Here is a 14,233-nt window from a genome sequence, read left to right on the forward strand (position 1 = left end):
TTGTCTGACACCACACAATATAAGTTGTCATGTGTAGCATTTTTGAAAACATCTCCAATGGTTTTTACCCATGCGAATGTGTAAAACATCAGCTCAACCAATGACCAACCATATTTGTGGAAGCATGTTGCCGGGGCCCTGTCAAGAACTGGTGACCAGTTTCTTGCTGGTGACCAGTTTCCAGCAGGACAATAAAAACACGAGTTATTGTACGAATTATTTTGAGATAATTGCAAATTTAAATTCCGACCTGAGAAATGTACCAAACACAACTGAGAAAGAGAAACGGTAATATTCCATGCAAATGAATGACAGCATAGGCAAGCGAGGCACCGGCATCACATTCTGAAGTTAGGCTAACTGTGACCAAAAATATTGTAGCATCACAGTATTTCAATCACTAATAAAAAATGTATCACTACAAAATATTGATAAATGGACAAAAAAAGTTTTCTAAATAAAATCAGAATACAGTGCAGTAAAAGGCACTTATTTTTCAGCAACTTCTCTGCTCTTCTCCATTTTATGATGTAACGTCTCTGCGGAAACAAACTGATGTTAGTCATTCTACTTTGATGACTGCCTGCCTCGTGATCATTGCCGTGAGTATGTTGAAGAGATGAGTGTTGCTCTTTTAAATTTATTCTACGGGAGGTATTGCCTCCTGTAGCAGCCGCTGTTTGTAGGCACAATTTACATTTTCGTCTTCTGCAAAGCCGCGGTATAAGAATCAGAATCAGAATGCCCTTTATTGTCATTGTACTTAGTGTACGAGATTGGAGAGCTTTTTAGAAAGATTCTTAAAAAAAAAACGATTTTTTTTTCAACATAGGGAAAATTTGTCGCGCTTGCACCAACAACAAGAGAATTAGGGGTTTATCCTATTGTCTTCCCTTACCAATAAAAAAACATTGAATAGCGTTGATAGAGATTTTTCACAGTTTTTAAATCATTATTTTTATAACTGTAGTATGACTTGAAACTGATAGACATCACAGGCCTAATGAACACGTGATTTTAATAGGTTGATGACGGAAAAGTAACGTCGCGGTAACAGGCTTATTTCCAACCCGAAGGATGAAAATTATGATACAATCAACCTCTGGGCAAAAGAGCATTTTTTTGCATAGAGGATACTGAAATGTCACGCAACAAGACGTGAATCTGCATTCACACATTGAAGTGAAGTGGATAGTATGCAGTGACAAGAAATGATGACAAACTAAATAAGTGCCTCTGACGCAAATAAGGTGAGTACAGAGCTGAACAATACCTAAGCATTGCTCAATACAAATAAAGAAGCCGGGTAGCCGTATTCCTGCAAAATGAGTCAAAGGGTGAATCAGCTTTGACACACACCATACAGTATAAGCTGCTACATTGTCTTTGTCATATTTTCTTTACCACAAGACCGTGTGACCACATCATCACGCAAAAGTACCAAGGTTGTGCTTTCGATTTTGGAGGAGTTAACGTAAAATTAGAAGAAACCCTCTGTATGCTTCCCATACTTGAATTTTATGACCAGTTTATGACCGCATCCTTCTGCTTCTGTATGTAGGAACAAGAATTAAAGCATGCGACCCAAGAGAGTTAGAATGAGATTCACCTGTGCACTTACGTATGATAACATTGTGTTGATGTGTGCATTGTGTGGGCAGACACAATGAACGTTTGTCTCACTGCATCCTATTTTTCTACTTAGGGCTGACGCACACATTCATAGGCACAAACACCACCATATAAGTACACGCACACGCACACAACTAATCTAGACACAGTTCCTCCTGGCTTCCGTCAAGTCCCCACAATTAATGACAACAAAACAGGAACAATCTGATCTTCTCTTCCTGCCTCACACTTCCTGCCCCCCACCTCCTCCTCTTTTGGCAGACGGACAGAGATATGGGTGATAAAAACAAAAAAGATTTTCGAAAAAGAGTAGAAAATGATGAAGGCAGACAACATTTGGATAGTTGGCAGTTGTCAAGGGTGAGCTTATATTGTTAAGCTGTTCTTTTTGTTCCCACCAGCTGCGTCAAACTGATTTTTACCAAGGGCCAAATCAGCATATTTGTTGCCCTCGAGGATATTAATGAATAAAAATGAAATCAAATGCTAAATAAATGTATTAGTTCAAGTTAAATGACTGTGAATGTATTACCTATTCAAGATAGATATCGCATATTGTTGTTGTGCTGTGAAAAACACGTATCCCCATTTCTGTCCTTTTTATTTTTTTCATTTTCATGTTAATGGGGTGCCCTGTTACGGGCATCTCATTAATGTAAAAATAATAATTAAAAAAAAGCCACAGGACAGCGATGATATACAAATGCATTTTAACGTAAAAAACAAAAAAAAAAAAAAACACTTATAATATCCATCCGTCCATTATTTAAACTGCTTCTCCTCACGAAGGTCTCCAGGGGTGCTGGAGTCTACCCCAGCTATCTTCGGGCAGTAGGCGGGGTACACCCTGAACTGAACACACAACCAATCACAGGGCACACAAAGACGAACAACCATCCGCGCTCACGCTCACACCTGGGGCCAATTTAGAGTGATCAATCAAATGAGGCAGCAAACTGGAGTAACCGGAGAATACCCACACATGCACGGGGAGAACATGCAGACTCCACACAGGAAGGCCGGAGCCGGAATGGAACCCCGCACCTCTGCATCGTGAGGCCATCGTGCTAACCAGTCCCCCACCGTGCCGTCCTACAATATTCATACAAATCTAATTTATTTTATCTTAAAATATTTTTTAATGAAGATGCAAATGTATAAATTAGAGTATGGTTTCCTTGTATAAAAAAATAGTGCATTGGGGTTTCCTTGCTATTAGGGGTGTCCCGATCCGATAATGTGTATCAGAATGGATGCCGATATCAGGCCAAAAACCAGGGCTACATCCAAAATCTGTTATTAAAACTCATAGACAAGCATGCCATTTGAGAATCTGTTCCTGTTCTTGTACCCAGAGCGTGCATAACCCAAGTGATCAATATATGTATAAATACATATATTATATACGTATTCACACACACACACAGACATGTATTCCTTGGCAATAGAGATGCCGTTAAAAATTTTTGAACAAGCAGCCTCTTTTGTCTTTACAGGAGGCCTAAACACACAAGCGTGAGTGTAGACACACACACACACACACACACACACACACAACACCTGACGAGCTGCGGTTCTGATGGAGGAAGTGAAAACTTGGTCCATCTGCTTTGACAGGAAGTCAACAGAAGCCACAGAAAGGCGCACTGACGTCAAGCAGAGCCACAGGAACACCTCCCCACACCACACAGACACACACACGCACACACCCCCCCACGCACGCATAAACACAAACACGCGCACACCCCCACAGTGTCATAATAAGCTCTCATTCAAGTCCCATCTCGTCAAACCACAATTGCGCAGATAAGAAAAGTTAAAAACAATCATAGCATCATTCTATGAAATACCAACTGCTCACACGCACACACATACACCGTCAAGCAACTACAGCACATTAAAGTTACAAGCAGAAACATTCACAGAAAGGAAATATGAGAATAAGGTGAATTGTTACAAAGGCAAAGAAAAATGGTCATGCAGATGTTTGTTTCCATGACCTGAAATATATCTGGAATAAATTATGTAAAATAATGTCAAATGTGACTTAAATGACAAATGGCCCTTATTGCCATTTTGACTAATTCTGACTTTATACTTGCATCTCCTGAATATAGCCTAAGTTGATAGTTCAGTTAAATGTAAAACACATTCACTTTAAAGTGCTGACAAGTACATCTTTGCATGTTCACACACGCTGAGATGTTTCACTGACGCACGTAAATACATGCACTGTGTAAAAATCACATGCTGAACGAGGGAGGTTTTTGTTATCGCACTGTCAGCTGCTTCGTTAGATCATGGTACGGTTCGTGTGTCTGAGCCACTTTTGGTGTGGTTCATGATGCAAATGACAACGATTCTCGTCTACAATGCAAATGGATATTCAGGGTGAAAGTCAGCAAATATGCGATCAAGTGAGGATCATAGACAAATAGATCAACAATAACTAAAGGCATGTCTGCAGTATATTAAAAAAATACACCACCTAAATAAAGATGAGTGCATGTTCCAATCCACATTGTCATCTGAGCTTCTTACCTGGGAGGCACACTTTGGTGACTGCAGGCTGATTGGCGGCTGCAGGAGACCTCCTGAAAAAAAAGGAAAGACGGTCAAGAACAAATTATTCACATGCAATGATTGGGGACATTTTGGATAACTGTTTAATGGAGAAAATTTACTAAATAGCAACACAGTACAGTAAAAAATGTTTTTTTATTATTACTGGTGGTAAAAATCTGATGCCAGGTTGAAAAACTTTAATGGCTCTCCCCACAGTTTTACACTTCAACACCTATACATTGTAATGTTAAATTAATTTAAACATTTGGGGGAAAAGAAAATACCTGCAAAAAAAGAAAAAAAATAATAATAATTTTTTTTTTTTAAATACAAATCTGTGAAAAAGTGTACAACATGAGATCTTGCGCTTAATGTTGTTCTGCTGTTTTTTGTGCAAGACTCCCTTTGCACTAAAAAAAAAAAATGTAGTAATTTTGTTGCTTGCTTCATACACTTTTCTGTTGGGTAAGGACAGCGAATCATTTATACATGCATTGAGATATGTATAATGAAAAATATAATCTATTAAGAACACACATTACGCACTTATTTTGGCCATAGTTAAAGTGGCTTTTTTTATGCTACATCTGGTTAGAAAATGTGTTTATTCAATAACGTAGAGAATTATGGTAAATGGATTTGAATAGGAAATTAACCAGCTAATGTGCTTTAAATGCTGTTTAATTATGAAACCTCTGCCGTTCGCGTCTCATCATGCACGGACACTTTATTAATTTATTTGGTTTTTGGGTGGGAGGGATTATGGTGGGGGGCGGACGAACTGGTGAAATGTAAGGACGGAAGCGCTGTAAAAGGACTCAGGATGGACGGGGATGCAGGATGATTATTGAGTGAATAAGTGCAGTGAAATTTAAAGGGTTAACTCTGGAGACTAATCTGAAAAAAAAATTCTCAATCAGCTCAGTTGTATTTACTTCAACAATAATGTGCATACTTTGCAAAGCCAAATTCAAATACTGTACCATATTCGCCGTACATTTTAGGTCTTGCAAACCAACATCTCTGGAGTGTGGTGCTTGTGGGCACAACTAAATGTAAATATACTTTTGGAGAATTGTGTCTTAGAAGAATGCCTGTAAAGATGACTCCGTTTAGATCGTATTCAAACTATTAATCTTTGAATTAAAACAGACTTCAAAATTGGTGATTTTACATCCATTCCAAGATATCGTTCAAGTAAATGTCTGTTACAATCTTCACAAAAAATAGCGATTGAATATTGATTAATTGCAATTAATTATGGATTTTTTTTGCAATTATTTAGTTACAAATTGGAATATATATATATATATATATATATACATACATACATACACAGAGTGAGAGAGAGAGAGAGAGAGAGAGAGAGATTACACACATAAGGTTGCCTTATTGTCAATGAATGTATGAATGTAGTTCGGCCACACTTGCAGAGAAGTCAGGTGAATGTTTGTATGGCTTGCAGCATTCTTCAAAAAAAGAAAAAAAAGGCATCATTGACCTACATACGTAAATTTATTCTTTCTGCACCATCATGAGGTGTAATACAGGCAACTTCTACCGTCACTTACGGTAACATTTTCTTGCAGTGTGAAGTGTGGCATTCATCAGAATCACTGACATCATCAAGGTGTGACAGCAAATGTCGTCTTGCTACAGCACTTTTAAATGTTAAGTAAAACCGCAGTAGTGCTAGGCAGAGATCAAGAAATATATGTATACAAACACCTATACACACATACTGCAGAGATATACATACATAAAGAACTAAGTATGTATACTGCACATTTATCAACTTTTTCTTTTACGTAAATCCTCTATGCTCTGTGTCATCAATGGCTTATTCAAGTCTCGATGCTTCCTGGTCACTATATTTAATGGACAATGTTTATCGTATAATGAAATTAAAATTGACAAAAGGACTTGATGTAGAAATTTTTTTTTTTTTTTTTTTGCTGAAATAATTAAGAATAATTGCAAAGACAGGCAAGTGACCACTTTCTATTTCATAATTAATGTTATGAGAAAATAGGTCTTCTATTAATGTGTGGCTGTATCTATTGTTATTCTACTAGGCTTTATTATTACAGGAAAAAGTCAATTACATAGATAGGTAACATCGATTGACGTTTGTGATAAGAAGCAGCTCAAATAATGGAGGGATATATATATATATATATATATATATATATATGTATATATAGTAGCTATTATAGTAATATACTGAGATGTTAATCAAACCCCACTTTTAGGCCTGTGCATGTGCACTGTTGGCACTGTTGTGTCTGCTTGATATGTGACGCTATGGATGTGAGTGTTAGAAAGCTGCAAGCTGCCCAAGAGAGACACCAACACAAGCCACACTTTATAAAGCTTGTTACTACCATCTTGTGGTAGCTTTACAAATCTACTGACTGTTAAAATGCTCAGGTTTTTGAGTTCGCGAGCGGTCCAAAGACAGCTTGGAGAGGCTTCAATGCGCCAGCAACATTAGTGAGGATAAGCATTTTGGAAAATAGATGGAAGGATGGATTTTTTTTTTCCCCGGAGGAAGTACTGTAGTTTCATGTACTCAATAATATTATTGTGTTTTGTTCAAATAAATCTAGACTATAGCAACCGTCAAAACAATAAAGTTAAATAATTTGAAAACATAATTTTGCATTCGACTTCTGTGGAGTTTAAAATTAACTCAAAACATTTCGTCTTGCGTTTTCAAATGTGCGAGTGTTGCCTTATAGGTGTCTTCAAAATAAAACACTTTAATTGAAGTAAAATCGTAAGCCAGCGAATTAATAACTTACTTGCTGGAGGCACATTGGACATTGGTCAATACTGTGAAGTTATTTCGCACACTTCGAAGGCTTGCCAGGACCTGGACACATAAAATAAAGATTTTCATTCATCATCATACATTTATTTAACTCTAGCTTTTGGTTAAATCACTGCTTAGTGGAACTATGTTGATGTCCATTGATTGATTCAGTACAGTTGTACAGTCCAATAATTAAAAGTGTACTTACAGTGTGTGAAATTTGGTATTTTTATGTCGGTAGATGAAATGTGATGCTAGCCCACAGCTTTTTAGAATAATAACACAATAATAACAATGATAATAAATACTGCATAGTGAAGAATGGTTTGCATGTATGCTTCACAGTTCTGTGTTTTTTGGTTGGCATCCAGGACTTCCAGTGTGGACTTTCCATGTTCGCTCACATTTCCAAAGTTTCCTACTTAGGTTATTTGTAGACAAGAAAAATGACACATGTGAATTAATATACCACAGTCGACCTCATTTCACACTTGCATGACAGTTATATAGGTATAAATAATGCAATAAAGTTGACTTCAGCCACCTTTACTCGAAAACTTCCCTTAGCGCTATGCGTCTATCAAGTGTCAAAGGGCGAGTACATATTTGTGGCTTTTTTTTCTTCAAGTTTTACAAAACCACAGTTGACTTTGTTGAACTTGTCTATAACAATCTGTAAAGTTAATCAGTGTAATTGAGCAGGTTTGACGCTGGAATGGCTTCAATGAATTTGAATTATTTCCTGTGTTTAGAAATCCAAACAAATCACAGGGCACCCACTAGTTTCCTGCAATGGAATGTTTGACCTTGAGAATTTGACAGTAACAAATTTCACAGAATTTTCAACAACAAATGGGGAAATATTTACCTGAGCAAAAGGCGTCACGATCAGGTCATCGCCATGTCTGGAAGGACATAGAAAAAGGTAGTAAGTAATGTGTTCAAATGCAGCATAAGCACCAAATTCTTTGCTCTTGCTAGCGTTTTAAAGACTACCACATTAGGCATGGACAGAAGCTAAGACGACCCAACAAGTCCCTTCACTGCAATAAATAGCGCAAGAAGGACTCCAAAGCGTCTGGGAGGGAGGTCATAATTGGGAGTCTTCAATTCTGGGGGGTATGTGACCTTGTAAGGCATTTTGTACAATGACTAATCTATTTATAAAAAACTGAGAAAGAGCAAGACACTTCAAATCATTGTCATGCTGTCTGGAGCCGCATAGTTATTACTGAGGGGATATTTACAGGCATGGCTGCTCAGTATCTATCAGTGGATCAACATCAGCGTGGGCGATCTACCAAAGAAAAGCTTGTCCAGTTATCCAATGAGTACATGACAGCAGTAGAACTTCAACTTCCATGATCAAAAATGCATTAAGAAATACAATGCATCCTTATTCTGACAGTATATCAAATAGCGATAGTGACAAAAAAAAATGCTTGTGATAGTTTTGGCTTTGGACAGAATTTCTTTCATGCGGAGTGTAGCAAAAAAAAAAACGCTTTCATTTTAATAAAGATAAAGATGGCCTTTATTAGTCCCACAATGGGGAAATTTGCAATAATAATAATGTGAAAGGAGGAAGAGCACAAACAATTAACCGGGTCAGTGTTGTTATAGACATCATTTAAACTCAGGATTATGTCAAAGATTAAGCAGTCAGTAAGGCTACATGAGATTAATTTGTGAAAATTTACAGAAAAAAACAGTGAAAAAAAACATCTGTGTCCACAATGTATTCTAATTCACAATTCGCTCCAATACAAAAATATATTCATTTAAGACAGTGATTACAACTGCAACCAGGTTTTCTAAATGAACTTTTTTGAACACCAGCCAATGTGGCTGCAGGGTGACGCTCTAAAGTTACCATTACATAACAACGTCTTTAACCTTATTCAATTACGCAGGTTTACACAAGCTGTGGCCAGGGAGTGGACATGACGTTAATAATTCTACTCACAGCTCAGAGGCAATGGAGGAGTTCCGTGACATGGACTTGGGGGACAGATCATAGTCGCTGTCAGAGCGATACAAAAAGGACTCTCTGCGCTGGTTGTGACCTGGGAAGTTGGTGTGGAGGACAAGCCCAGAGCCGGGGGACGCCTGAGGGTCCAGAGGACTGCAGCTCGCCGAAGGGCCATTCTCCACATCAAAACTGCAAACACAACGGCGCACTGATTCAGATAATTTTGTTTTCATCAACAATTTAGCAAATATAAACGACACAGACAATACTCTATTCAATGGGCTAGCAGCGCCCGAGAATTACATTAGTATTACAAATCAAATATACAAAATTACAGATTTAATTAAATAGACAAAATTAATTGACTTTGATATTCTTTGGTGTGTATTTTAAATATGAAGCACTCTGTGTTCTTGGATAGTTTCAATTTACTGGCTGAGGATGAAACAAGTGGAGCGCAGATTGATTGTGAACTATCAACATCCCTTTAAGAGATACACACACACACACATACGCACACGGTTGCGCTCCCAATTATACACATCCACACATGCTCGGGTAGACTTGACCTGGTAAGAGGCGCGCACTGACACGCTACAGTGCACCGTGCTCATTCACTGATGGACATCAGTGAGATTGAGGCTAGTATGTTCAGGAAAAGATTTTTCCTGTATCCATGCTGCTTTAACACATGCACCCCCCATCCCCCATTTACTGCAATGATGTCACCAATATGGGGTGCTTGAATAAATCTCAGCGGTTCTTTTTTTGCAAACTTGCTAAAATTGAACAGCAAAATCCCACACAGGTGTTTGTTCCATGACTTGACCAGTATATTTCTTGGTTCAATTGATATTTCAACATTCCTCTTCGCGATGCCTTGTACATTTTTAGAACACAAGACCAAGAGGACTCCTAACAACTGATCAGCAGTAAAATCAAACTGGGAGATCTCAAAGGTAAGAGGCCACTGGGCTTAAAGTGTGGCAAAGTGGCACCAGCGGGTTGCAAGGCAGATTGACTGGAAGAGTAACAGAAAAGCATACTTGGAAATGTTTGCGTCAATGCATGGCCTACTGTGACTTTTGCCGTTGAGTTCCTTACAAGTTGGGCAAAAAGCACAAAAAAAACACGGAATATATGGCAGTATAATCAGAGATTTAGATCAAATCAAATTAAGTTGCCTTTTTTTGCATTTTAGTTTGAAATTTTGTTTATACCGGACTGGTCATTACAGAGCAAGTACAAAAGAGCTACAGCCACTGCGTGTGCACTATACAGTACATGTTGACACATGCATGCCTGCACTTTGCACCAACTCCTAAATGCGTGACTGCCTGTGCCCTCAAGTCAATCTCCTGTTTTATGTCAGACAATCACATGCAGACTACACAGTTGAACATCAGTCACTCACTCATTCATTCACCCATGCATGTATGCATTCATGCATGACACACATGTCGATGCCGGCATGAACTTGACTGTATATGGGCCCCAAATAAGCTTGCTAAATTGAGAATGGAACCTTTGTAAATAATCAAAAGTTGTTTTAATAGGTCAGTGCTGGACACAAACATTTTGTCCTATGAAAGGGCACCAAAAAATTGTTACTGTAGTCATTGAGAGAACTTCCTTCAAAAACAGAATTAAGGCTGGCCCCCGAGAATTCTGATTCAGTTGTGAATCATGGCAGTTTTTTGGACTTTCGCAAGAAGCAATGATTAGTAAAGTCTAATCAGAAAATATGAAATTTACAAACAGGTTGACTATCAATGTTGATATTTTTGTCAGCTAAATTATCAGTCAAACAACCATCCAGTCATCAGCATTAGGACTCTTTCATCCACTTTGAGCACAAACTTGAATCCAAAAACAAAGTTATCGAATAGCTTGGCGGTTGTTCCGAAATTACCAAAAGGTAGGAAAATAATCATTGATCTTGTGGCTGTGTTTGGCCTGTAGTGTGCTCAACCAGACAAAAGAAGGATATCCAAGCATTTAGCCTTGCAATAACAGCACAAAGACAGCTCAGGGAACAAAGAGCCTTTTCTGTGTAATAGGGTGTATTTGTCTGGGAACTCATTCTTACTCATATTACTCTCGCATGCTTTCTCATTAAGTTCATCTATGGAAAAACACTGTCGAGTGTCGCACGCCGACTATAGCAATGCAATAACGTCTCTTTTTAATAGAGGGCCCGGGGTCTGTCTGTGTGCAGACAAACAGTATGAGAACTGTTTATCCAATCTGATGAGCGGTCAAGAAGTAAAAAAAAGTTTAATTCTCAAGGTTCAGTCATATTTTTCTTGGATATGTTTACTGATTACAGAAACCCAAGTCTCTTCTTGAAAAACTCAATTATAGATTTTTGATTGTTCACAATGGTGTTGTACGTTGGACGACTGGTTAGCACAATGGCCTCACAGTGCAGAGGCACGGGGTTCGATTCCGGCTCCTCCCTTCCTGTGTGGAGTTTGCATGTTCTTCCCATGCCTGCGTGGGTTTCCTCCGGGTACTCCGGTTTCCTCCCACATTCCAAAAACATTCATGGCAGGTTGATTGAACACTCTAAATCGTCCCAAGGCATGACTGTTAGAGTGCATGGTTGCTCGTCTTCGTGTGCCCTGCGATTGGCTGGCAACCAGTTCAGGGTGTTCAGGGATAATGTTCAATTTTGATTTCTACTACAATATACATAGATTTCACAATAAGATTATTATTATGTGTAGAACTCCCCTTTACGTTACTGAGAGCTACCACATATTTACAATAAATGAAGTAAACCAAACATTTCCCCGCACCGGATGATGCAGTGTAGCTCATCAACATCATCTTCATGTCTCCTTTTTTCACACATGGGATGGGTCGCTGTAATTTCTTAGTAACTGTCAACTGCCATTTTTCAATCCACACGTTACAACATCTCAGAGTCATTATTTAATCTCCAAGTTAGGAATAGATGCCAGGGATGAGCCCACCGCTTGTCTGCTAGCCGAGTGGAGGCCTGGAAGCCTGATAGTTTGCAAGCAAGCTGGTGGCTCTAGTGCCTCCTTGTTGTGGCACAGAAAGTCCCATGGCGACCAGATGGGACAAATTCCAGCCACTGGAGCTATCAAAATTATATATTTTCATGGCTCACGCATGAAGGGATGTGTAGTGTGTGTTCAGAGCTATAGTGAAGAAAATTTTAATTTCAGACGGACACGCTGAAATGATAACCTCAACCGCAAACACACAGCACACTATAAGTCACAACTTACCCTCGCTCCATAATACGATACTATAAAGCGCAAGCAAACAATACCGTCAAAAAATCTCCAAAACAGCTCTGCACTCCACCCCCCGGGGCCAACAAACACAAAGTCATGGAATGTAAGAAGAACTAACTTTACGTTAGTTATAGTGTTATGTTGTAAATTAAAACATGATCCCGTGACATGAGATGCCACTGCTCCCATATTTGTTCAGTTTAAATGTGGAATTTGTGCGAGTTTCTTTGACTCGCATTGGTTAGTTTTTGCTCGAAGCAAAATGTTACATGGCATGTGAATGTGTTGAAATAATTGTCCTACCATTGATTAGCAGACTTCTACCAGGTCCACACAAGCAACAGCTTTCCATGCAGCAATGAAAGTTATTACATATTGACAGGTGATGGCAAAATATTTTAGTAGCGGCCAAAATTCATCTGTGGCGGCCTTACGACAGGTAAATGTTTATTTGGGGAAACAATGCAGCCGCTCAATGATGTCAATGACATTACGATCGGTCCAAAAAAATTATATAAAATGCAAAATACTGGCAGATGTGATCCAGCCAATTATATCAGCAAAGTCTAGTAATTAAAAGCCAGTGCTCATGCATGTCACAATTGCACGATTGTAATAATCTGTCAAATGACAACAAAGTTGATACGATCGCCTTTGAGTTTAATGAAAAGCGCTATATAAGACACTTTTATTATTATTATCATTATTATTATAATTATTGCACTTAAATAATTCACTTCACACATTGATGCCAAGGTAAAGTAACGAAGACAGACAAAGTGGGGAAACACACAAAACATGTCAACATTAGATCAAAATGACAAAAAATTTATGCAATGAAATGGACTAGAAAATGTAGGTATTTAAAAAGATAATAATAATAATAAATTATTTTTTGTTTGCAGAGCATTGCTAAAATAAGCAATATATGAGGAGTCCAGACTGATCCACCAAAATGCTGATAAAGACAAAAAATAAGTCGCAAAAATGAGTTGTAAAAAGTTTTTAGAATACTCTGTACTATTTTGGTGTGGGCATCTACAATTATATCAAAAAGTAGCAGTATAGGTATTTTTGTTTTGGCCAAATCTCCAGCCAAAGTGTTATCCTTTCTTTTCCGACTACATGTTTCTCCATCTGAGACAAAATGCCCACCGTCCCCACGGGGACAGTCCTAGCCTACTTTTTCACATTTCATTTCGTCGATAACCTTTTATTCATGGAGAAACAAAAATTATATCGTGTCAATGCATTACATTATAAAGTTGAATGCACACACGTAGCAGTCAAAATAGCTACCGTGTCTTTCTTGCTAATTATACTCACCAACTTGCTGTAGTAAAATAAAGCATACACAGTACTTAAAGTTAAAAAAAAAAAAAAAAACTTAAGTAGGCAAGCGAAAACGTCACACATGTACATGCAGAAGACATTTTTACTTTACAGTATACGAGCAAATATCTTCCCCCGAGAACAGCCATTCCTGTTCTTTGAAGAGACAGCGAGACAACATGAATTCAGGTAAGATTTAAAACTAGTTACACAATAAAGCTCTATTCAAACGCAAAATAGGCCCCAAAATATATTGCTTAGGTGTATTCAAGATGTCGTATTCATATACTAACACAATTTAAAAAAAAAAAATTTTTAAATCAAGCTATAAAAATATGCACCATTTAGGATTTACCATCAGCAAATAACCTGCATTTTCATTTACGTGAGATAAAAATAAATATACACAGAATTTTTAATATTTGGCTGAAATCCTTTGTTCTGGAGAAGCTAGGTATCATATTATTATTATGACATCACTCCGGCTTTGCGCATGTGAGCTGTGCGCTCATCTTAATATCTGGATGAAAGTGGGACAAACGGATTCCTCTGACATCCACATGTTCCAGGGAAACAAAATTCAGGAGTGACAGCGACCTTGTGGGCCGTTGGGTTAACTTGAGGCCATTAGATATGGTGAAATTCAAC

At 38.1% G+C, this 14,233-nt stretch overlaps 1 protein-coding gene across 3 annotated transcripts in view; it reads right to left on the bottom strand.

Annotated features, from left to right (window-relative positions):
- The window catches only part of pde4ba (phosphodiesterase 4B, cAMP-specific a), a 122,973-nt gene that overhangs the window by 38,876 nt on the left and 69,864 nt on the right, over window positions 1–14,233 (bottom strand). For all 3 annotated transcript variants that reach the window (XM_088312439.1, XM_088312440.1, XM_088312441.1), the window contains 4 exons: window positions 8,979–9,173; window positions 7,881–7,917; window positions 7,002–7,072; window positions 4,174–4,226 (listed from right to left, as the gene is read on the bottom strand). In XM_088312439.1, the coding sequence (XP_088168565.1) occupies window positions 4,174–4,226; window positions 7,002–7,072; window positions 7,881–7,917; window positions 8,979–9,173 (356 nt within the window). The remainder of the gene's footprint in view (window positions 1–4,173; window positions 4,227–7,001; window positions 7,073–7,880; window positions 7,918–8,978; window positions 9,174–14,233) is intronic.

The sequence above is a fragment of the Idiotropiscis lumnitzeri genome, chromosome 13, assembly GCF_059441095.1.
Source record: "Idiotropiscis lumnitzeri isolate Australia: NSW breed Sydney's pygmy pipehorse chromosome 13, RoL_Ilum_1.0, whole genome shotgun sequence".
NCBI lineage: Eukaryota > Metazoa > Chordata > Actinopteri > Syngnathiformes > Syngnathidae > Idiotropiscis > Idiotropiscis lumnitzeri.